This window comes from Salvelinus sp. IW2-2015, linkage group LG33 (genome assembly GCF_002910315.2).
Source record: "Salvelinus sp. IW2-2015 linkage group LG33, ASM291031v2, whole genome shotgun sequence".
In the NCBI taxonomy this organism is placed as follows: domain Eukaryota; kingdom Metazoa; phylum Chordata; class Actinopteri; order Salmoniformes; family Salmonidae; genus Salvelinus; species Salvelinus sp. IW2-2015.
The window spans coordinates 1,191,975-1,216,000 of NC_036872.1; the positions used below are offsets into that span (position 1 = coordinate 1,191,975).

A 24,026-nucleotide genomic window follows, 5' to 3' on the forward strand; every position below is an offset into this window, starting at 1 on the left:
TGTTGATGTGTGCAGAGGGTCCCTGGTTCGGGGCGAGGGGACGGACTAAAGTTATACTGTTACACATACACACAGACTCCTCCTAAAGCCACGTACCTTTTCTCCTCCCCTCAGACCACGATCCACCCATCATCATTAGACAGCATGTGACGCTACTGCCTCTACAGATAAGGTAAGATTATCTACCCTTACAAAAAAGTCCTAAAGACCTACACAGTTACTAAACAAAGGCAACAATTCCTGCAGGAATCCTGTATGATTGATTAAATTCTGCAGGGAATATTTGATAGGACACCTGCTTAATTGGCCTTATCCTGCAGGAATTTAAAAGATCCTGCACATCCTGGCCAAAAAAATGACATAATATTCCTACAGAATCAGCTTAATCCTTTCAGGAGCTGCCCCGCCCCCCCCATCCCCCGGTTGTCTAGGTCTTAATTGAAAGGAAAAACTAAAAACCCGCAGACACTCAGCCCTCTGTGGAATGAGTTTGACACCCCTGCTGAAAGGAATCTACTTCTGAAGGTCCTGCAGGTTTTTTGTAGTTCTATATTTTTTGGGGGTGCTATTTTGTGCAAATTGAGATGTCTAACAGTGTTTTGAGTAATGTTGTAGTTGGAAACAGTAGTTGGTACCAGAAGACTGCAGCAGAGGAGAGGACTGAGAAGGCGTCAACCCTTCATCTCTGTAAGGCAAGGGGAGATACTCAATTAGGAAAAGTCAGTCCTCAACTCCTCCGTCTTCTCCTCCATGACCCGGAAACGATTAGTGCTCGAGGCGAGTAACAATTTGTTAGTAGATGAACAGAGGAGCCTGTTCACCACCTCTATTAGCTGATGATCAAGAGTATCCTTATGACATCTAGCACGGAAGTTTAAAAAAAAATCCGCCACAGCTTTTTTCTCAAAGGAAAAAAGCATGCACATATTTCAAAACGATACATTACTTTAGAGTTTTAGCTACTTATTATTTTATCTATAAAATGTCTTGCACAAATAGCTAAATTTAGTTTTTATCGCTTTGCAAATTTAATTTGAGATTCCACTCCTGTAAAAGTAATTTGCCTGGTGAGTGGGAATGGAGGAGTCTCATTTCATACAAGCACATGTTTCCTCGCCTCAGCTCCCCTATTACCTTTTTCAAAGCAGGAGAGAGGAGATATGAGTCGAGCAAAACCAATTGAGCTTCTCCATAGGTCGCCTTGGTGAGGGGGCCTGATGTTGAAAGACCCGAAACACCGAATGACCCCAAGTTACATCACTGTGTCCAAGAGCATTGTGAGATGTATCCAATCAATAGTACAGATAAGAGTAATGGTAGCAAACTAAATGTAATACAGCCCGTGGAAAATGCAACACAGCAAAAAAGCCTATGCAATTATACACAATGTGCAGAGTAGGCTAATCATATTCTATGAATATGCTCTTTCATGAGAGCCTATATTTGGTTTCCTGGCAGGGCAACGGGGTGATTGAATGGCGGCACACCTGCAATTATGGTAAGCTACAGAACAGATGGCATTAAATAGCCTGTAATTTACTGTTCAACTGTTGTAGCAAGTTATTGTATTTTGATCAATACACAAGGTCAAATTCCATTTGACAAAGAAGTAACATTTTTGTAAGTGGCCATACTGTTACTTGCCAGCATCATCAGGCCAGCAATTGGTCCAGCGCATCACCTGCTTCATGAGGATGCTGCTTAGTCGTCAGGGAAGAAGGGGTGCACGCCACGCATGCTCGTGGGCTGTGTAATACGGAAGGAGGAAGCAAAGAGATTACATTAGCGTCAAGGCAACAACATTAAGATTTCCGTTTTTTCGATTGTGGCTTCAAAATAAAGGTGTGGTACAACGCGATCATCCGAAATCAATAATTTTGCAGCTTTGCATAGTGACTAATGTTAAAATTAGGTTACAAAATTATAACTACATTGGGGAAAAAACTAATTACTACTTTTCATAAGATAAATAATATAAAGGGGACCACATTGAGAAATGGTTGGAGCTTCAATAAATTAATGTAAAGAACATAGAATATTCTAACATAACCTACTGATCTAGCACTATAGTCTATGGTGTTATTTCCTGGGGGACTGGTCTACATTTCAAACAGCACTTTCTACTACACACATTCCATTGGTCCCAATGCAATACAGTGTAGTGTAGGCCTATAAATTACATATTGGCTTATAAAGAAAAACTATTATGAGCTGATGCAAAAGTGTGGTTGGGAATACTCTGTAGGGTCTGTAGAATCTATATATGGTGTTATTTCATGGGGGACTGAGGTCTTGCATTGGGACCAATTGAATGGGTGGAGTAGAAAGTGTTGCTGGATATTTAGACCTCAGTCCCCCATGAAATAACACAATATATAGATTCTACAGACCCTAGTGAGTAATCCAAACTCTCCTTTTACTTCGGGACCTAGAATATTTTGCTCTATATAAGCCAATATGTATTTAAAGTGGCAATCAGTAGCTAATACAATAACAAAGCTGCACCCCACCATTGTTTAGGGAAAAAGCGGAGGTGTGGGCCTGGAGAAATTTAACCATTCTTAAATTCATAGACAGCTATGGATGCATGTATTTGACTGTCAATGATATACAAATTATAGTGTTAACCATGTTTTAAAGCTACATTTACTTTGTTTCTAAACATTTAGAATATACGTTGGGGTTTGATGGGGTACAACCATTGAACTAAGCTCATGAGGCATTTATAAGTTATAGTCTTCAAGAATCAATGGGTACATATCATGCGTTTTTAAATCCAAAAATGGTTGCAGCAACTGCTTATTGCTTCTTTTATTATACAGTGTATTGCATTGGGGGCATTTATTTTACCTTGAACGTGTTTTTTAAAACCCACATTTAATGCACATGTCATAAAATATGAGTCATTGTTAATGTTTAGACAATTATGTTTTCATATATCATGAATCAATACAGGGTTTGACACTTTTCTACTATTACGCGGTGACTTTTATTTTTTTTAATCCAAAATTCCGCGACCCGGAAGTACTAATTTAGTGTAGCTGGTAGAGATTATACGTCATTGAGGTGCATTTGTGCGATAGATTATTAAATCAACCATGCTATGCAGCCACATGAAAATCTTACAGATATAGCAAAACTATCAATATTCAATCAATAGAGGTTTAAATATATTCAGACAAGCTTCGTCTGTCATTGGAAGGAGCAGCCTGGACATTGGAATTCAGCTGAAGGTAATACATTTCTGCTATCTTGACTAGCTAACTGCGGCTTCTTCGCCGGGACTCGCGCACACATGCGTGCACCTTTCTTTTCAGCCAAAAACACAGCGAGATTTGAGTCGTCTGTAGTTTTCGTATTATGGCAGTATTTGGTCCTAATTACTTGCCCGGACCATGATTTGCCCGTTCCATAAATAACATTGAGATTATGTTTGGACATTGGCATTTACAGCGTTGACGTTTGACAGCTCGAGCTGCTATCCTGTATTCAAATATGGAAGCTAGCGAATGTAAGGAGGTAAAATTGGTTTTATATTGGATATTCGGTTTTCTCTGGTCAATGGCTATTAAGCCAAGCATGCCATGACTATGAAGATGGTATATTCTGAATCAATTTAGATTAAAAAAAATTGCTGGGTGTCTTTCAATCTTCAGTAGCTGTTACGCAAAGCGTGCTATGACCAAAACAATTATATATTCAAGAATCAGGGGAGAATATGTCAAATAAAATAAATCCACAGTTATTATTTAGAAAATGTGTTGGATTTTTTGTTGTCGCTTTCAATCTTCAGTTCAATTTAAGGCATGCCATGACTATGCAAATTATATATTCTAAATCACGGGAGGATGGACAAAAATTAACTTTATATTTATTTACATTGCTTAGTTTTTCTTGTTGTTTATGGTAACATTTACATAGTCATGGCATGATTTGTGTAAGAGCTATTGATGATTGAAAAATTTAAAATAAGAGATTGACAAAATAAAACCATTTTTTTTTTTGTGCATCCTCCCTAGATTGTGAATATATAATTTTCGTAGTCATGGTACGCTTTGTCTAAGAGCTATTGATGAGCGAGAACCAAATATCCCCCGAATATCCAATATATCTTTTTTTTTTTTTTTACCTCTGTAGCTAATGTTAGCTAGCTGGCTAAATTCATAGCAAGGTGACAATTTACTAGCTACCTCATGATGTTACTCCAGATTACATCTAGTGAGTTATCAAGATACCCACATTAACATTTTAATAGTAATGTGTACAGCAGCTGTAGTTTGCTACATCATATACACCAGTGCAACAACTGTCAGTGTTTTTCAACAGCTAGCTAGGCTAGTAGTCATATTACTCCATTACCTTTTTGGAAGGGATTTTTGTGGCATGATTGACAACATTACCTAGCTAGTGCATTGCATTCAACTTTAGACCTAGTTAGTCTTTTAAAGATGAGATGATGTGCCTATAGCCATGTTATAACTCCAAAGATGAGGCTTTTTACACATTTTGAATTATTTATAAAGGCATTATAAAGAATACAAATTGGTAAAAAGCCATATTTTTTGTCATCATGGTTAATGTGCCTAGTGAGATGATGCATAGGTCCTGCATTCCATGAAGACAATAGCATTTATAGTACAGTATCTTTTTGTTTGTATTGTTACGTGTTTTAATTTTTTATGCAGTTAAGAGAAAATTCTTATTTACAATGACTGCCTCCCCCGGCCAAACCTGGATGACGCTGGGCCAATTGTGCGCTGCCCTATGGGACTCCCAAACACGTCCGGGTGTGATACAGCCTGGATTCGAACCAGGGACTGTAGTGACGCGTCTTGCACTGAGATGCAGTGCCTTAGACCGCTGCGCCACTCGGGAGTCCGAGTGTTGTCAGAGAACTCCTGTCACTTTCGGGTTGTTCCATTTGATTCCAACAAAGATTTTCTATTATATTGACAAGATAGTCAAGTAACCGCTCTAACAATGGAAATGAATGTCCTCAAAGATGGAAGGGAGGTGAGATCAGATGGGACTCTTCTAGCCAATGAAAGAGCAAAAATATTTTTATATGACAGTGGTTCCACACATTCCCATGACAAGGGAAAACTATTATTTGTATTTTATTCTGTTATATTCCATTATAATGTTACTATAAAATATGTGTGCTCCAATCAACTGGGGTGCGGTCAAAAAGTGATTGAAATCAAATGGAACCACCCATCCTTTTGCACACCTTGGTTCTTCCATGAATTGAGAGCTGTAGAAAGGTTTTTCATGCCAAGACATTACATTACTTGCCTAGTAGGACACGTGATACACAGTAGCATTAAAAGTAGTGCTCTGTAAAGGGATTAGGATGCAATTTGGGATGCTGTCTATGGCATGTTTATGTTGATTTCATTTTGAAATCAGAAATACCCCCCCCCCCAAAAAAAAGAATCACCAGCACTGTCAAGTATGGGCATGACAGAGTATTAATTGCTTGTGTGATTTATTAACATTGTTTGCCAAGTAGCTTATTATAATAAAATGTATTTGAGATGTCACTAATGTTAGGCTGATAATATCGATGGCCTCCTAGTTCTAAGACTCTTCTGCAGCTTTTGTACTGTGTACGCAATCTTTCCAGTTACACTTAGCCTAACTTGTGTTGAAATTGACTAGGCTTATTAGACATTCATATTGAATCTTCAACTCCAAGTGAAAATAGACCTTACTATCTCTGGTTTTTCTCTGTGGGTCTTTGCTCCATCCATGCAATCAGTAACGCGTTGGAGGTAGCCTATCTCTGTATTTTTCATAGAACTTCTAAGTTTGATAATACCCCCGTGGGCCATTTCTAGCCGGGATATGCAAAACATTCTATTTGAATAGGCCAAGATAAGGCTATAGTAAAGTTAGTTATTGTTTTATTTATGAGGTATTGTGTAATTCTATACATGTTGTGTGATCCATCATGTCTAATGGCTTATTCCAATGAATGTATAGCCTACTCTTAATTATAGGTTTCCGGAATTTTTTTCCCTCAGTTTTAAATTGAGGGAAAATACTGTAGGCTGCTATATAGGTTAGATTTGTTGCATTGAAATGGCTACTTGGCCTATTTCTTCTATTTTGTCACTCTAGACAATACCATGTCTATCTATCTTACAGAGAGTATAAATATAGTACACTATATTCACACATTTTTTTTGTAGATTACATTACGCTTGTAGCCTAATAGTTTCAGTAGGTTGTCAAATGGTACTTTTGGAAATGCACACAAGGAAATGGACAGTGCATCTTCAGACTGATGGTTGTGGTGTTTGTTGAGGTTGCGTGGTTTCATCCCTTGATGGGACCTTTTTTAAACCAACCTGAAGCCCTGATTATTATTTTTTACTGTGCGTCTCTCTGACTGTGTCATGTCTGTTTTGCAGAGTGACTGCCGCTGAACCTTGATGGGCGAATCAGGGTCGCGCCGCTCCACGCTCGTCTCCAGGCTGCCCATCTTCAGGCGGAGCGTAAGTAAGAGGCAGGACTCGTTGCCCTCCTCCCCATCCTCGGCCGGCGTGGGCAATGGCGTTCACACCTCGTCCCCCTCCAGCACCAACTCCAGCAACAGCAGCACGGGCAAGCGCCGTAGCCTGTTCCGCACACCCTCCATCAGCTTCAGCAGCAAGAGGAACAGTGAGCCGCCACGCATCCAGACCCCTCCTCTGGACCCAGCCCAGGACACCAACAGCAGCCAGAACAACCCTCCGCTGGGCTTCCAAGATGGCGCTGTGCTTCCACGGGCCAAGACGCGCCACTCCTTTGGCTTTGGGGGCCACCGGCAGAAAAAGATCACCCGCTCGCAGACTGAAGACTTTGAGAAGGTGACCTCCACGGCCAATAGGAACGTGTTCATCAACTGCATCAGCTCAGGTACCAACGAGGGCGATGACTCGGGGTATCTGGATGACTTCAGCGGCGACAGCAAGCGCTCGTACAGGCAGAAGAAACAGCTGCTGCCCAAGTCCTTCTCTGCCCACCACCGCTTCTCCAAGAACTCTGAGCAGTGCAAGCCCCCAGTGGTGAGTGTAGTGCCGCCGACGTCAGGGGGTACCCCGGGCTCGTGGCCGGGCGAGCTGCTGGGGGAGAGCTCCCTGCAGTCGCCCATTTTGTCTGAGGACCGCACCACGGCCCTCACCCCCTCCGAGTTTAATGTCCCCATCACAGAGGACTCTGTGTCTGAGGTGGACGTGCTGCTTGCCCCCAGCCTCGCCGCCACACCAGACAACTTCAGCCATGTCGTCTCTACCTCCCAGGTGTTCTTCATGCCTGCCCAAGCTGCCACAGACAAGCCCCTACTGCCAGACACCAGCACCGCAAACACCACAGAGTCTGAGACTGCAGTCCCTGTCACAGAACCAGCAACAGCTGCAACACCACCAATGCCACCGGAACAACCAACACAATCACAGGAAGAGAAGGAAGAAGGGGAAGAGAAGGAGGATGTTGTGATGGTGGAGGAGGTCAGACCAGCGCAGACGGAGACTAGTGAGAGCGAGGCAGGCCCAGTGCGTAGTAAAGGCTACCATTCCAATCCAGAGCAGTCTGAGAGGAGGTCCAGGAACACAGTGCTCATCCAGGAACCAGGCAAGGGAGCGTGCTGCGGTAGACATGAACCCAGGTCATGTCACCTGAGGAAACCCCACACAGGTAAGAATTGAACAATTAATTGAATAACATGCGGAGTACTGATCGATCTCTATGCGATTGACTCATTGATAATACAGAGGAGGCGCATTGCTCTTGTGAAAAGCTAATTGTAAATTACTGACATGTATACTGAACAAAAATATAAACGCAACATGTAAAGTGTTGGTTCCATATTTCAAGAGCTGAAATAAAAGATCCCAGAAATATTCCATATGCACAAAAAGCACAAATTTGTTCACGTCCCTCTTAGTGTTTCTAATTTGCAAAGACAATCCATCCACCTGCCAGGTGTGGCATATCAAGAAGCTGATTAAACAGCGTGATCATTACACAGGTGCACCTTGTGCTGGGGACAATAAAAGGCCACTCTAAAATGTGGAGTTTTGTCACACGATGCCACAGATGTTTCAAGTTTTGAGGGAGCATGCAGTTGGCATGCTGACTGCAGGAATGTACACCAGAGCTGTTGCCAGAGAATTGATTGTTCATTTTTCTTCCATAAGCCGCCTCCAATGTCGTTTTAGAGAATTTGGCAGTATGTCAAACCGGCATCATAACCACAGACCACGTATAACCACTCCAGCCCAGGCTCTCAACATCCGGCTTCTTTACCTGCGGGATTGTCTGAGACCAGCCACTCGGACAGCTGAGGAAACTGAGGAATATTTCTGATTTAATTACGCCCATTTGTAGGGGAAAAACTAATTCTGATTGGCTGGCCCTGACTCCGAAGTGGGTGGGCCTATGCCCTCCGAGGCCCACCCATGGCTGCGCCCCTGCCCAGTCATGTGAAATCCATAGATTAGAGCCTAATGAATTTATTTCAATTGACTGATTTCCTTATATGAACTGTAACTCGGTAAAATCGTAAAAATTGTTGCATGTTGCGTTTTATATTTTTGTTCAGTATATTTTGGCCAAAGTGTTTGTACACAGTATTGCCTACCACCGTTTGAGACTGAATTTGTGTTTTCGGTCACCTACAAATAGACATTTTCTGTTCAAAGTGGTTGAAATTTACACTGCTTTCACATTCAGAAGGCAGAGGTATGGTCTACAATGTAGGCTATACTTTATGGACTCTTTGGTTGGATGATGTTGAAAGTACCAAAGTCAGATCGACAAGACTCATTAGGGGGTTGAGCAGCACTATTTTAGGCCCACGTGCCTGTTCTCAGTACAGTGGGAACTATTTCCTCTTAAAGGTATATTTATTAACCAATGGACAGCAGTTTCCTAAGACATTGTAGGCTGTAGTCACACCTGGATAACACCTCCTGTGCAAATTCCTACCCTTTGGCTATGTCTTTCTGAAATGGCCCACTAGACTCCACCGTTCACATACCAAACTTGAAACAGTATGGCACTGCTTGTAACATCCTTATGTCTGAATAGTTTTCTGAAGACAACTGTTTGTGAACTGCATTGGCTAGTCTACTGGTTTTGGGCAGTGTTAGGCTATCCATAATGATTAACACAGCACTGTTATTGTTCATTTCTGATGTAAGCCTATTTCTTGTCTGTCTGTTGCTTAGGTTACTTTGTATTGGTGATAACACGTAAGTAGTTATACTTGCACCTAAAAAGTGTGCTCCGTGATGATGTAGATCTATAACCCAAATTCAATCAATTAGTGAAAGTAGCCTTATTCCCTCACTATATTGGAAAAATGCCTTTACATTAGTGTAAAGGTCATCTAAAATAATTTATTTCCATAAACTCACCGAAGCTGTTGTTGCAAAACACTGGATCGCTTCCAGCCCCAAGGCTTGTGATAGCCAATTGATTGTTTGCTTGTTTTTAAGTTTTTCCCCCCCCGTGTAGTCTGCAATTGTTTGTCTGTGTCGCATTCGACAGTCTGCCTACTTGTCTGTTCACCACTTTTTTGCCTAGCTCCCTGTCTCCACGTCAGCAAAAATATTATCACGTGTCTTGTGCTCTGCCCTCCACAGTGTCCATGTGCAGCAGCAGCGCCAGCCCCTACCACGAGGTGATGCGCATGGAGCGCCGGCTACGTTCCTCCTCGGAGGGTGCCGGGGGGCCACGGGGGCTCCACCTCAACCTCAAAGAGCCCCATTGCACTGCCGAGGGGAGCGTGCTGCTGAAACAGAGGACCAACTCGTCGTCCTCCAAGCTTGGCAGCCTTGTACGTGTTTACACTACACTACACTACACTACACTTCAGTACAGCACAGTTACACTAGGATTACAGTAGAGGACAGTGCAGCAGGGGAGCTGGCAATGGTGCTAGCGGATCCTCACTGTAGAGTAAATAGCTTAGTCCATGGCCGCATCCTTCTCTGGATTACACTCTCACACGGGGATAACAGCCCGCCCTAAATTAAACAGACTAATCATCTCACTAACTATGCTGCAGATCAGTGCAACAGGACAGCAACTTGTCACTCAAGGGATTGAGCCTGCCTCCTTCCTGTCTGGCCACTCCAATCCACATGCCTGCGTAAACATCCATGCTTTTGCAGTGAAAGTACTCATCGTGCAATGCAGTGGTTCCCAACCAGGTACTACAGGGCGCCACCGGGCAGAGCAAAATTCAGTTGGTGGTACAGTAAACAAAAAAGCTTGGGAACCACTGCTGTAGTGCACCACATTTTTCAGGCTTATACTAAGATCTATTTCATTTTCGAGGTGGCTCGACAACCCTCATCTTCCATACCCAGAAAGGAAAGCACATGTGAAATACGTGTGGCTAATATGTGGGGCTAAGTCTGCGGTCGATAAAATCTAAGTGGCGGCAGACTCTGCAGTCTTGTTTTTTGCTCTGGTGGAGAATCGTGAAGTGTGGCTGTAGGAGTGTATTACCAATTTAGTCTCTTTTTGCCAGCTTCTTTTTAACTTTGTGGGAATAACAGAAGGCAGTCCAGTGTGACAAGTAGAGCTTCAGTGAGCTAAAGTGTTCTCCATTGTCTGTTGAGTAGGTTTGTGCTTTCATGAGCAGTCAAGGGTGATGCAGAGGTGGACTAAAGTATGTTTTCTGGACAAGTACAAGGCAATACTGGGAAGATAATCCCTCCCTTCTCTGTGTCATAATTACAATACACTCAACAGCCAACAGGATATGCCTGCTCTGTCTTACACTTTGGGTACAAGATATACATATAATCATTCTAAACTGGCAAAAGTGCCTCAACTGTTTTAAGTGAAATTTTATTATGTTCGGTACATGTATTCACTTCATACGACATGCTTAGAGAACCGTGTGGATGTTGAAGGAACTAGTAAAAAGAACCATCATACTGTACATCAAGAGATTGTTAACCAACCCATTTTTCAAAATATGTGGGAATTGTAGTCTCCCCTGGCCTGTAGTAGACTGGTAAGGAAACATTTGAGTACTTATTTGAGTGACACACTTTGACACTAATTTTTTGTGTGAATGGGTACAAACTAAGTCCATTATTATCTATATGAATAACCCCTCCTTAACTCTCATGAGGGGTGTATTATTCACTAGGATCCAAATGGGCCAAACTGGGAGGGACCTACTTGAATTTGTCCTGTAGGAAACGCTTGTTTTATTACTGTGCAAAATGTTTTGCTATGGTGTGCGCTAATTAGGACTGACCCTATTTAGTTGTCTGGTCGATTGTTTGGTCGATAGGCTGTTGGTTAACAATATATATATATTTTTAGTTGAGCAGTGTAAAATATATTTTAAATGATGGCACACGAGACACCTGTCAGATTCATGCCTGTCTGAGTAGACATTGCAAATGGCACACCAGTATCACCGGTAGTATATTTACCGTTAATTACCATAATTTCTAATTGACAATATTTATTTGGTTATGGTAATTTGCTGTTAATGCATTCAATATATTATTATTACTGTCTTGTCTTTGTAGGAGTGGACACGTAGTTTGCAGAGCGCACAACCTAGGCTACACTTATGATAAAAAAAAGTAGTGGTTTATTTCATTCCATTATCCAGTTGTCAATTTATTCATTGTCTTTTGTTTAGAGCGCTCCTGACAATCTTGAGTAAGGACGTGCACCAGATTACGCATAGAAGTAGGCCTAGGCTACCTGTCCTGTGTGCAAATGTAAGCTTATAAATGTGCCCATTTGGGGATCTGATACTATTTCTGATTGACTTAACTCACCATCACTGTGGAGCTTCTCAAAGTAATGTTTTCTTCGCCTCAAACAGCGAGTCAACCAAGTCTGTTTTTACATCCATTGATAATGACAATAGTTCCTCAACATAGCCTATTTGAAAAGTCTTTAGAGCTCTCTCCCTTTCCATAACCACTCAGCATGAAAGGGGGAAAAAATGTCATGCTCTGATCTGGTGGAAACATCATAAAATAGGCCTACCTGATTACTTGTTATCCCTTGTGCAAATAGTTTACAGCTGTGTCTGTCCTGAGCTCACTGGCGTGGGAAACTAAGGGCCCGGAATATTTTATACAATGTCGCAAGTTTGCTAGCACGAGCATCTGGCCGGACCAAGTTAATAGTTGACACAATGCCTCTCGGTCAACCAATACACCCCTGGATTCTGGACCTCTGCAACGGCACATTTTTCTCTATTGGTCCTCTTGAATTAACTCCACAGGCACAAAATGTATCATATCTACTGACCCAAAGTCTTTCTATGTGCAGAATAAGAGACACCTGCTTATTCTGAATGTTTTCCATATTACTGAGGTTGGCATTGATGAAATAGATCCTTGTTTTAACGAGCCACAGTTTTTAAATCTCTATTAGCATAAAGTTACTCACTCAAACATTATTGCTCTGTAAAAAAGGGCAGAGCTTGCACAGTGAAGGAGTTTTAATACACATCTATTACTAGGGGATGACATTAACACGCTAATTTAGCTCCAAATGATGTATATAATAGATGTAATTTTACAACAGTGGGTGAGGACTGACTCCCTGTTCCAATAACTATTACTTGAGAACACCTTAGTTGAGCATAAGGGCTATATTACCTCTTCATAAGTGGAGGCTAATCATTTCCTTCAAAGGTATTATACTTTATGCAGATGCTCTTACACTTGACTTGAGCTTGACATTTAGGGTCAGTTTCCCAGGCACAGATTAAACCTTCAATTGAGAATCTCTATTGAGAATGCTTCTTAGACCAATAATAGTCTTAAAGGGATACTGGCTATTAAGAACGGTATGACAGTGGACAACATGAGCTTTGTTTGGACATAATGACACTGCCTGGTTCTGATTCACATTGATGTACCCAACTTTAAAGGGATACTGTAGAGATTCTGGCAACCGTTTTTCTACTTACCCTAAGTCGGATGTACTCGTGGATACCATTTGTATGTCTCTGTGTGCAGTATGGTGATGACACCACTAAAAAGTAATTACAAGATGAGTAAAATAGGTTTCCTTGCCCATGAACATATTTTGTTGGAAATGTGGTACACTACGGTGACATTTTGGCTAGTTAGTAGTACACATCCATCTTACTGGAATTGTGTGATTTACCAGTGATAACTGCATCACATTTATCTCTCAATGTTATCCAAATGATATGAAATCCTTTTTATTTGTTTTATTTTTTACCCTACCTTTAACCTTGCGAATAAGAATCCCTTAGATATTTTGTAGGTAATTCATATTTTCTAGCTTCTGCATTTCCTGTGCACCTTGGATATTTCCTTCAAATTTTTACCAACAGACCAACAATGGTAACCATGTTTCTGTGTACGGCCACAAGATGGCAGTGTATCCCTTTGAAACATGACAAAGGGAGAAGGGGTCGTCATGTACATGATTCCTCAACCACTGCTTAGAAGTGGATGTCTTTGAAAATGTCATCAATGTTTACTGAGTCAATGGCTTCAAAATCTCAATGGATAAGATCATTGATTATGAGATTGGATTTTAATAACCTTTGCTTTGGTGACCCGTTATGGATCCAGTACAGCCATGAATGAACCCTTAAAATACATACAGTACCAGTCAAAGGTTTTTCTTTATTTGTACTGTTATCTACATTGTAGAATAATAGTGAAGACATCAAAACTATGAAATAACACATATGGAATCATGTAGTAACCAAAAAAGTGCTAAACAAATCTAAATATATTTGAGATTCTTCAAAGTAGCCACCCTTTGCCTTGATGACAGCTTTGTACATTATTGGCATTATCTTAACCAGCTTCATGAGGAATGCTTTTCCAACAGTCTTGTTCCCATATATGCTGAGCACTTGTTGACTGGTTTTCCTTCACTCTGCGGTCCAACTCATCCCAAACCATTTCAATTGGGTTAAGGCCAGGTCATCTGACGCAGCACTCCATCACTCTCCTTCTTGGTTAAATAGCCCTTATACAGCCTGGAGGTGTGTTGGGTCATTGTCCTGTTGAAAAACAAATGATAGTCCCAATAAGCGCAAACCAGGTGGGATGGCGTATCGCTGCAGAATGCTGTGGTAGACATGCTGTGTCAGTGTGCCTTGAATTCTAAATAAATCACAGATAGTGTCACCAGCAAAGCTCCATCACACCTCCACCTCCATGCATCACTGTGGGAACCACACATGCGGAGATAATCCGTTCACCTACTCTGCGTCTCATGAAGACACTGCGGTTGGAACCAAAAATCAGACCAAAGGACAGATTTCCACCGGTCTAATGTCCAGTGCTCATATTTCTTGGCCCAAGCAAATGTCTTCTTCTTATCGGTGTCCTTTAGTAGGGGTTTCTATGCAGCATTTGGCCATGAAGGCCTGATTCACGCAGACTCCTCTGAACAGTTGATGTTGAGATGTGTCTGTTACTTGAACTCTTTGAAGCATTTATTTGGGCTGCAATCTGAGGCTGGTAACTCTAATGAACTTATCCTCTGCAGTATAGGTAACTCAGTCTTCCTTTCCTGTCTCGGTCCTCATGAAAGGCAATTTCATCATAGCACTTGATGGTTTTTGCAACTGCACTTGAAGAAGCTTTCAAAGTTCTTGCAATTTTCAGAATTGACTGACCTATGTCTTTTCTAATTTTAGCGTTTCTTGCCTTAATATGGACTTGGTCTTTTACCAAATAGGGTTATCTTCTGTATACCAGCCCTACCTTGAAACAACACAACTGATTGGCTCAAACACATTAAGAAGGAATTAAATAACACATTTATTTTTTAACAAAACACCTGTTAATTGAAATGCATTCCAGGTGACTACCTTATGAAGCTGGTTGAGAAAATGCCAAGAGTGTGCAAAGCTGTCATCAAGGCAAAGTGTGGCTACTTTGAAATATATTTTGATTTGTTAAACACGGTGTTGGTTACTACATGATTTCATATGCGTTTCATAGTTTTGATGTCTTCACTATTATTCTTCAATGTATAAAATAGTAAAAAATAAAGAAAACCCCTTGAATGAGTTGGTGTGTCCAAACTTTTGACTGGTACAAAATGTCAATGCAAACAGTGACCTATAACGAAGCGTTTATGAAGTCCTCTTATGTTTTAAGTTTGTCTCTATATCTCTAGTGTATCCATAGTAAACTGCCAAAATGATGGAAACACTTGAGTTAATGAGGGATACAAGTATATTGAAAGCAGGTGCTTCCACACAGGTGTGGTTCCTGAGTTAATTAAGCAATTTAAAAATGCTGTGCAGGCCATTATTTTGGCTACCATGGCTATGCCCCCATAGAATGGCAATGCCCCCATCCACAGGGCACAAGTGGTCACTGAATGGTTTGATGAGCATGAAAACGATGTAAACCATATGCCACGGCCGTCTGTCACAAGATCTCAACCCAATTTAACACTAATGGGAGATTCTGGAGCGGCTCCTGAGACTGTTTTCCACCACCATCAACAAAACACCAAATTATGGAATTTCTCATGGAAGAATAGTGTCGCATCCGTCCAATAGAGTCCCAGACACTTATAGAATCTATGCCAGGGTGCATTGAAGCTGTTCTGGCTCGTGGTGGCCCAATGCCCTATTAAGACACTTTATGTTGGTGTTTCCTTTATTTTGGCAGTTACCTGTATATGTCTGTATAGTGCCAGACCCCCCCCCACCTAACCTTACAAGATAACACACTGGGCCCTAGTTATAGTCAACTCCTGACCCTACTCTGAAAGTAAAGTGCCATGCATCAAGCTTGTTGTTAAACTGTGTCCAGCGCACCGAGTCATACAGATGTCTCCATTGTGTCCTCAGGATGTACTGAACAATCTGGGCTCGTCTGAGCTGGATGAGGATGACCTGATGTTGGACCTGGACCTCTCTGATGACCAACGCCAGCGTCACGGTATGGACACTCCCAATCCATTCAACAGCAAATCCACCGGCTTCATTCCGAATGGCATTATTCCTTACATAGTGCACTTATTTTTACCCATCAGGCTCTGGTCAGAAGTAGAGCACTATATAGGGTGCCGTTGGGGAAGCAGCCACCCTCTCTGCTCCTCTACTTCAGCCACTTGTTCAAGGAAACTTGGAGATTCTAGAATGACCTCTATATGTATCCAGGGACACACCCAAGTTCAAGCAGGACTAACTTGTTTGCTCAGATGTTTAGAATAGTTCTACTATAACTAAACCAAATACACTTGCTAGGACAGTTTTAAGCCCGTTCAGAAGGTTTGTTCCCCCAGCATTGCTATCATTAGTTCCTTGATATTCTCATAACACTTAGCAACAGAAATGGTTAAATCTCAAGGCTTTTGCTAATTTTTAAATCATTGTTTAAATCATATTTTCTCAGCAGCAGAAGACTGATTTAAAACAAGTGTTGAGTGCGTCATAGGGAAGTGTTTTTGTAAGGATTTGTTTTTATTTTCTTACATTCACAAACTTTGTGACATAACCTCACTGGTTTTTATGTATCCTAAAGATATATTATGCATTATGTAAAGAATTGCAAAACAGAAATTACTGAGAAACAATTAATTGCCCTTGTATGAATGCAAGATGAACGCAAAGATGTAGCCTATTATTAGGAGCAGGATGTGTTTGGTGACTTGAGTGGAGACAACAGGCCAGATATGCCCCTTAGTTGACTCTTATCTAACGGGAGGTCTGAGTCAGTTCAACAAGACTTTCATATCTCTAGGCATGCAACATCTACGCAGGCTTGGATAATTACCTTCAATCTTAATTCTCTTAACATCCCTCTTTTTGGAGGTTGCATCAGAACACGCAAAAGTACCAGTAAACATGTACTGAGGGCAAAGCCTCTAGACAGAGAGCTTCCCAGGATGTCATCGCTAATACACACAAAACATTTTTTTGTTGTTGCATAGTACGTTTTTTCTTTATACAGTGCATTCGGAAAGTATTCGGACCCCTTGACTTTTTCTACATTTTGTTACGTTACAGCCTTATTTTAAAATGGATTAAATTGTTTTTTCCCCCTCATCAATCTACACACATAATGACAAAGCAAAAACTGGTTTTTAGAAATGATTGCAAATGTATAAATGAAGAAAAACTCACATTTACATAACTATTCAGACCCTTTACTCAGTACTTTGTTGAAGCACCTTCATGGCAGTGATTACAGACTCAAGTCTTCTTGGCTACAAAGACTTGAGCACAACTGTAATGGCTTGGCTTGGCACAACTGTATTGGGGGGTTTCTCCCATTTTTCTCTGCAGATTCTCTCAAGCTCTGTCAGGTTGGATGGGGTGCGTTGCTGCACAGCTATTTTCAGGTATCTCCAGAAATGTTTGATCGAGTTCAAGTCCGGGCTCTGACTGGGCCAGTCAAGGACGTTCAGAGATTTCTCACAAAGCCACTCCTGCGTTATCTTGGCTGTGTGCTTAGGGTCGTTGTCCTGTTGGAAGGTGAACCGTCACCCAAGTTGTGAGGTCCTGAGTACTCTGGAGCAGGTTTTCATGAAGGATCTTTCTGTACCTTGCTCCCTTCATCTTTCCCTCGATCCTAACTAGTCGTCCAGTCCCTGCCGCTGAAAACATCCCCACAGCATGATGCTGCCACCACCATGCATCACCGTAGGGATTGTGCCAGGTTTCCTCCAGACGTGACACTTGGCATTCAGGCCAAAGAGCTCAAACTTGGTTTTATCAGACCATGAGAGTCCTTTAGGTGCCTTTTACTGAGGAGTGGCTTCTGTCTGGCTACTCTACTTTAAAGACCTGATTTGGTGTAATTCTGCAGAGATGGTTGTCCTTCTGGAAAGTTCTCCCATTTCCACAGAGGAACTCTGGAGCTTTGTCAGAGTGACCATCAGGTTCTTGGTCTCATCCCAAAGGCCCTTCTCCCCCGATTGCTCAGTTTGGCTGGGTGGCCATCTTAGGAAGAGTGTTGGTGGTTCCAAACTTCTTCCATTTAAGAATGATGGAGGCCACTGTGTTCTTGGGGACCTTCAATGCTGCAGAAATGTTTTGGTACCCTTCCCCAGATCTGTGCCTCGACACAATCCTGTCTCGGAGCTCTACGCACAATTCCTTGTTGAATGGCTTGGTTTTTGCTCTGACATGGACTGTCAACTGTGGGACCTTATATAGACAGGTGTGTGCCTTTCCAAATCATGTCCAATCAATTGCATTTACCACAGGTGGACTCCAATCAAGTTGTAGAAACCTCTCAAGGATGATCAATGGAAACAGGATGCACTTGAGCTCAATTTCGAGTCTTATAGCAAAGCGTCTGAATACTTATGTAAATAAGTTATTTCTGTTTATTTTTAATAGATTTGCAAACACTTCAACAAGCCTGTTTTCGCTTTGTCATTATGGGGTATTGTGTGTAGATTGATGAATTGTTTAAGGATTTTTTTTAGAATAAGGCTGTAATGTAACAAAATATGGAAAGTCTGAATACTTTACGAATGCACTGTATACTAGCCTAAAAGGTTCAGACTGTGCTGTGAAATCCCTGCAAAGAATTGATAAATCGCACACTTAAAGTGAAGTGACGATGTGACTTACTGAAAGAGCGAATTAAGTGGAAAGTCTCTCACACTAACTCAAATTAAAGCACACCAGACATGCCCACACACACACACACAAATGCATGGATGCTCCTGTTTTAGTGCTCTCAGGTGGCTGCTTGGCATTTTTATTAAGAACCAGGCAGTTTCACAGCAATTTATGGGCTGCTGAGCTGAGCCACATTCAGTTTTACCTTGAAACTGAGCAAATCCACATCCCTTTTTTAAAGATCTGGTTATTTCTGATTGTCAAAACTGTTTTCTTAGTAGTTTCTGCATTAATGAAACGTTAAAACAGATGCCATTGTGTATTTTACTCTGCACTGTGAATGTAAAGGAAATATTTGATTTCTGTGGTATAGTGTTCGCTTTTAAATACTAACAACACTCGTTATAGCATATTGTCCAGGGTGGACTACTCTAAGCATGTTGTCAACTCTGTAAACGCAAGCCTGTTGTGCCACACGGCATTGACTCAATGGTTTTGTGTGTGTGTAGTATTCCGAGAGGACTCCAGCCAGTCCCTAGCCTCCTGCCTGAACCTGATGCACTCCCCACTGGAGCCCAATGTAGACAGGATCCCTGGCAGGGAGGCCAGAGACACCACCATCATCCACAGGTGAGAGAGCCCTGCATCTATACCTAGTACATCATACTACAGCTCTCACTACACCTATAATGATCACTACAGCTCTACACCTACACTACACTTAGACCTACACTTATAACACTCACTACAGCTATCACTCATCCTTCACACATTCCCAACAGTGAGCAGTCACTGTATTTCCATGCAGAAAGGAAGGAAGGCTCATTACAACTCCTTAACAGAAAGTCCCATTGCTCTTTATAGGAAGCCGTTATCACACAAAGCCATTAGCGCCAAACGCTTCCTTCCAGGGGTGGAACTGATTAGGTAGAACAATGAGAGCCACGAACAGGCATGGATAAAATTCTCATTGCAACTAAAGCATTGCTATCTTAATTGTTTTTTATTAGAGAAGCCTTTTGATGTGGCCTAGCAGGAAACGCTGATGGAGATTATTGCGATTAATGTGTAACATGTTATGTGTACCCCATGGAGATTAATGTAACGTTCTGACTATAACTATTGTTCCCTGAAGGAGGGAAACGAGGTACAACATACCATGGGGAGTTGCACTTTCACGTCTTCGGTTTTAATCATGCCTGACAAGGCCAATGAAATCTGTGTCTCACTGGAAGCCCCACCTTCCACAGGTGATAAGTGCGAGGCTTGGTTTCATTCCTTCAATTTAATAGCGCTCTTCACAGAGCCCAGGAACTGGCGGCGTTGGGCCAAATGGGTGTTGTACAGTGTTTGCTCCACTAAAAGTTTTGTGATTATGCTGCGGGACTTAGAGGTAATTTGTGGTTTAGTACGGTACCCTGCGTCACAACTTCATTGCTCCAGACCAGCGCAAGGGGGAGTTAGAGCACTGATTATGCTTTTGGGTCCTACTGTGTCTCTAAATGACAATGAATGGGCGGCATACACAACAAAATTACTTGTCATGCGCAAAGTCCTTACTGACTTGTCAAAACTATAGTTTGTAAACAAGAAATTTGTGGAGTGGTTGAAAAACAAGTTTTAATGACCCCAACCTAAGTGCATGTAAACTTCCGACTTCAACTGTATGTGCATACAACTCTCGTGGAGGGCGCCCTTGCGTACTGAACGGTAGCAATGACATTCGGAGGTAAACCTCTAGCCATTAGATTGGCGCTCTCATGGACAGGCCCATAGGAACCAAATCTCTGGCCTCACATGCCAAACCTGCCTGTGCGCCCTGGGACGACAGGTCCGCTTTAAAGGTGAATGGTTTCCGTGAACCAAGGCTGCCTGGTCCAACGGGAAGCTACAAGAATCAATGATAAACCCTCCCAGCCACAAGAATGAATTATCAGCCCTCCCTATGAGATAGCAGATCTGCACCCGAGTTGAGGCAACCGGGAACATGCATCACCAAAAGTGACAGCAAATGCGCACTGCTCCGCAGCAAGGAGGGGGAGGGACTGTATCCCCCCCTGCCTGTTGAGTATGCAACTGTCGTCATGTTGATGGATCTGACCAGCACATGCCGGCCCGAAAAACTTGGGAGGTGCCTGAGCGCCATGTACATCATCAGAAGTTCCAGGTAATTGATATGCCGGTCACTCTGACACTGAATTGAGGACCCCTTGCACAACTCGCCCCACCCTTGGTGCGACGTGTCGGTCGTGATCATATTGCGGAACAACGCCTGGCCCCTGAGAACCGCTTGTGACAGTAGCCGGGGATCCCTCCACTGGGCCAGTGCTGAAGGCATGTGGGCAACTGAATCAACCGGTCTAGGTGGGGAGATGCATCCAAGCGCATGGTTAACGTTCAGCACTAATCTCCGGGGATAGAAAAAAGCAAAGGGGTCGGGCCTTTATGCCCCGTTCTAGACTTGTCCTCAGCAAGCATCTCAGAGTTCGCACTTTCAAAATGCTTTCAAACCAGCGGCTGTCACAGTCTGTGCACTTCAGTGATTGGATTTACCACCATCAACCTAAAGGATCCGTACTTTCATGTGCCCTTGTGCCCATATCACCGACATTTTCTGTAGTTTCATTACAAGACGATAGATAGTCTGAGTTTTTAGTCCTCCCATTCAGCTTGTCCCTCTCACCTTGCATCTTTTCAAAGGTGATTGCAGCAGAGTCAAGGGAACAAGCAGTGTTACACACATCCACACAGTGTTACACACACACTTGTTCCTGTACCCAAGAAAGGAAAGGTAACTGAACTAAATTATTATTGCCCCGTAGCACTCACTTCTGTCATCATGAAGGGCTTTGAGAGACAAGGTAGAGGTGATATGATCCTTATCTGACACCCTAGACCCAATTCAATTTGCTTACCGCCCCAATAGATCTGATCCAGGCTGATATTTTCAGTGTCTAGGTTTTCTTTAAACCAGAAAAAGAGCTGAACTAAGCACCTCATAGGGACTAGTGAGCTACAGGCAGGAATCAGCAATGAATCCTAATAATGAGCCACCTATGCAGGAGTAGTGCCCTCTTGTGGACAGAGAGCGAATCACCCAACTTATTACTCTCACTCCTTGAACACCATTGAACGCGCTTCCAAATTAAGTTTTGCTTCCATGAGACTGTATGCACTGGATGAAGCCCAGCCCCTTATGGACTCAAGGGGCTCCAGCAATGGTTGACATAGCACACCGTTTGGCCATAACCAAACGTGGTGGCACTGTCGTCACAGTAATGTTTTTGTGGAGGGACTCACCGGTCGCTCAGACCCCTTCTAAGGCCCCTTGCTCCGGGGGTTACCCAAGCCAAGTGCTCGGAGGCTGTTTCCTCATCAGAAGTACCCACAAGCCCCACTCCCTCCAACTCCAGAAATAGGAATGTGATTGGCATAATGCTGGGTGAAATCTAGTAAGCTTCATTCACCTGAAGTTATGCATGCTAGCTGACGTTAGCCGTGATGAAGCTTCTAGTCTAGCCTCTTTGACCACAGCACGGGACGTTTTTTGAATAAACAAGAAAATTAAAGCTAGCTACATATACTAAACAAGACAGCTACCCAAGCAAGTCCAACTTTAGGAAGTCAGAACATCTTGTAGTAGCTAGCACGCCTCGGCAATTTGGATAACCTGGCTAGCACACTATGCAGTGTTTGTTAGTTAGCCTGGTCTCGATAGTCTACATAGGACCGGATCACCGAAGTGGGACCCGGACCCTTCTGGGAAGAGAGGCAAGCCGTGCTTAACCAAGGCAGACAGGAGGCGGGGGGATACCCACAGAACCTGGTCACCCTCTCTCTTTGAGTAGCCTCCCGGAACTGGCGGCAGAGGGCACAGGAGCCGGTGAGACAATCGACCCGACCAACGACCCAATCCATCTCCGCATCCCGCATCGGAAACACCAAGCCACCTAAAGCAGGGATCATCAACTTGATTCAGCCACGGGCTGATTTATTCATGAGGGAATGGTCGGGAGGCCGGAACATAATTACAAATAATTAGTAGACTGCAAATGGACCGCAAGAAGCCCAAACGGATATAATATTTGATTAAAACATAATCGTTTCAAACCTTGCTTACATTTGTATACGATCACGTATTATGCGTGGGAATACTTGGGAACAGATTTCCCGAAATTAAATGTGGAGCTCATGGAGCTGATTTCATGGTGTTTTTAGTCTTATGTTCAACAATAATAATTCTGAAAATGTAAAATGCGACTCCATGACTTCTAGCTAAGCTAGAAGGGGTAATCATTCTCCTAAAAGAGAAAACAGAATCACTTAAATTATCCCGTAAATTCAATGTGTGGGTTATAGGACTTGAAACTGTCATGGAAGCGGGCAACCCCACTTCTTTCATGAGCAATCTTTTCTATGAACAGTTCGGGCAGGAGAAGCTGGGTCCCATGCTGCTAATTAACATTGCGCACCGCACGGGTCCTCTCCAGAATGTCTCTTGTTGTATGATTATACAATTCCACAGTTGAAGTCAAACAGTGAATTGTTTGCCTTGCAGTGGAATCGGGGGCTCTGATCTATGCATAGAATAGGATCAGCATCCTGAGTGCCGACACTAAAACAGAGGGGGCGACCTACAACGAGGTAAGATCCCAGCTACACAAGCTAAATCTGAGATGCGGCTTCATCCACCCGGCAAAACTCATCTTGACCTTCCAGAACACAACACACACATTCTCCACTGCCAAGGAAGCTCAAGACTTCAAGAATCACATCAAACCCAACACACAAGGGAACGAGTATGATGGAACCCGATCATGACTGGCTCAACAGGAGAATATTAACACAGTGACACTGCCAATTAATAAACAATGGACAATCTATTGATGTTCCACACGGACTGGGGCTGCTTCCTTCTGGGGCTTTTGTGGCATTGAATCCCTACATGGGCAAAATATGGCAATATCAAATCAAATCAAATCAAATTTTATTAGTCACATACACATGGTTAGCAGATGTTAATGCGAGTGTAGCGAAATGCTTCTAGTTCCGACAATGCAGTAATAACCAACAAGTAATCTAACCTAACAATTCCACAACTACTACCTTATACACACACTCACCGAATCAGCATATTCGTCAATATTGTTGTTGGACGCAATGCGGAACATATTCCAATCCGCGTGATCGAAGCAGTCTTGAAGCGTGGATCAGATTGGTCGGACCAGCGTTGAACAGACCTGAGCGCGGGAGCTTGTTGTTTTTAGTTTCTGTTTGTAGGCTGGAATCAACAAAATGGAGTCGTGGTCAGCTTTTCCGAAAGGGGGGCGGGGGAGGGCTTATATGCGTCGCGGAAATTAGTATAACAATGATCTAGGGTTTTTCCAGCCTGGTAGCACAATCGATATGCTGATAGAATTAGGAGTTTTGTTTTTAGATTAGCCTTGTTAAAATCCCC

The 24,026-nt window shown here is 42.6% G+C and overlaps 1 protein-coding gene across 2 annotated transcripts in view; it reads left to right on the forward strand.

Annotated features, from left to right (window-relative positions):
- The first annotated feature begins 3,062 nt into the window (after positions 1 to 3,062).
- The window catches only part of LOC111958222 (serine-rich coiled-coil domain-containing protein 1), a 112,661-nt gene continuing 91,697 nt past the window's right edge, over positions 3,063 to 24,026 (forward strand). For both annotated transcript variants that reach the window (XM_023979428.2, XM_023979429.2), the window contains exons 1-5: positions 3,063 to 3,233; positions 6,417 to 7,680; positions 9,633 to 9,826; positions 15,842 to 15,932; positions 19,078 to 19,198. In XM_023979428.2, the coding sequence (XP_023835196.1) occupies positions 6,438 to 7,680; positions 9,633 to 9,826; positions 15,842 to 15,932; positions 19,078 to 19,198 (1,649 nt within the window). In that variant the 5' untranslated portion in view covers positions 3,063 to 3,233; positions 6,417 to 6,437. The remainder of the gene's footprint in view (positions 3,234 to 6,416; positions 7,681 to 9,632; positions 9,827 to 15,841; positions 15,933 to 19,077; positions 19,199 to 24,026) is intronic.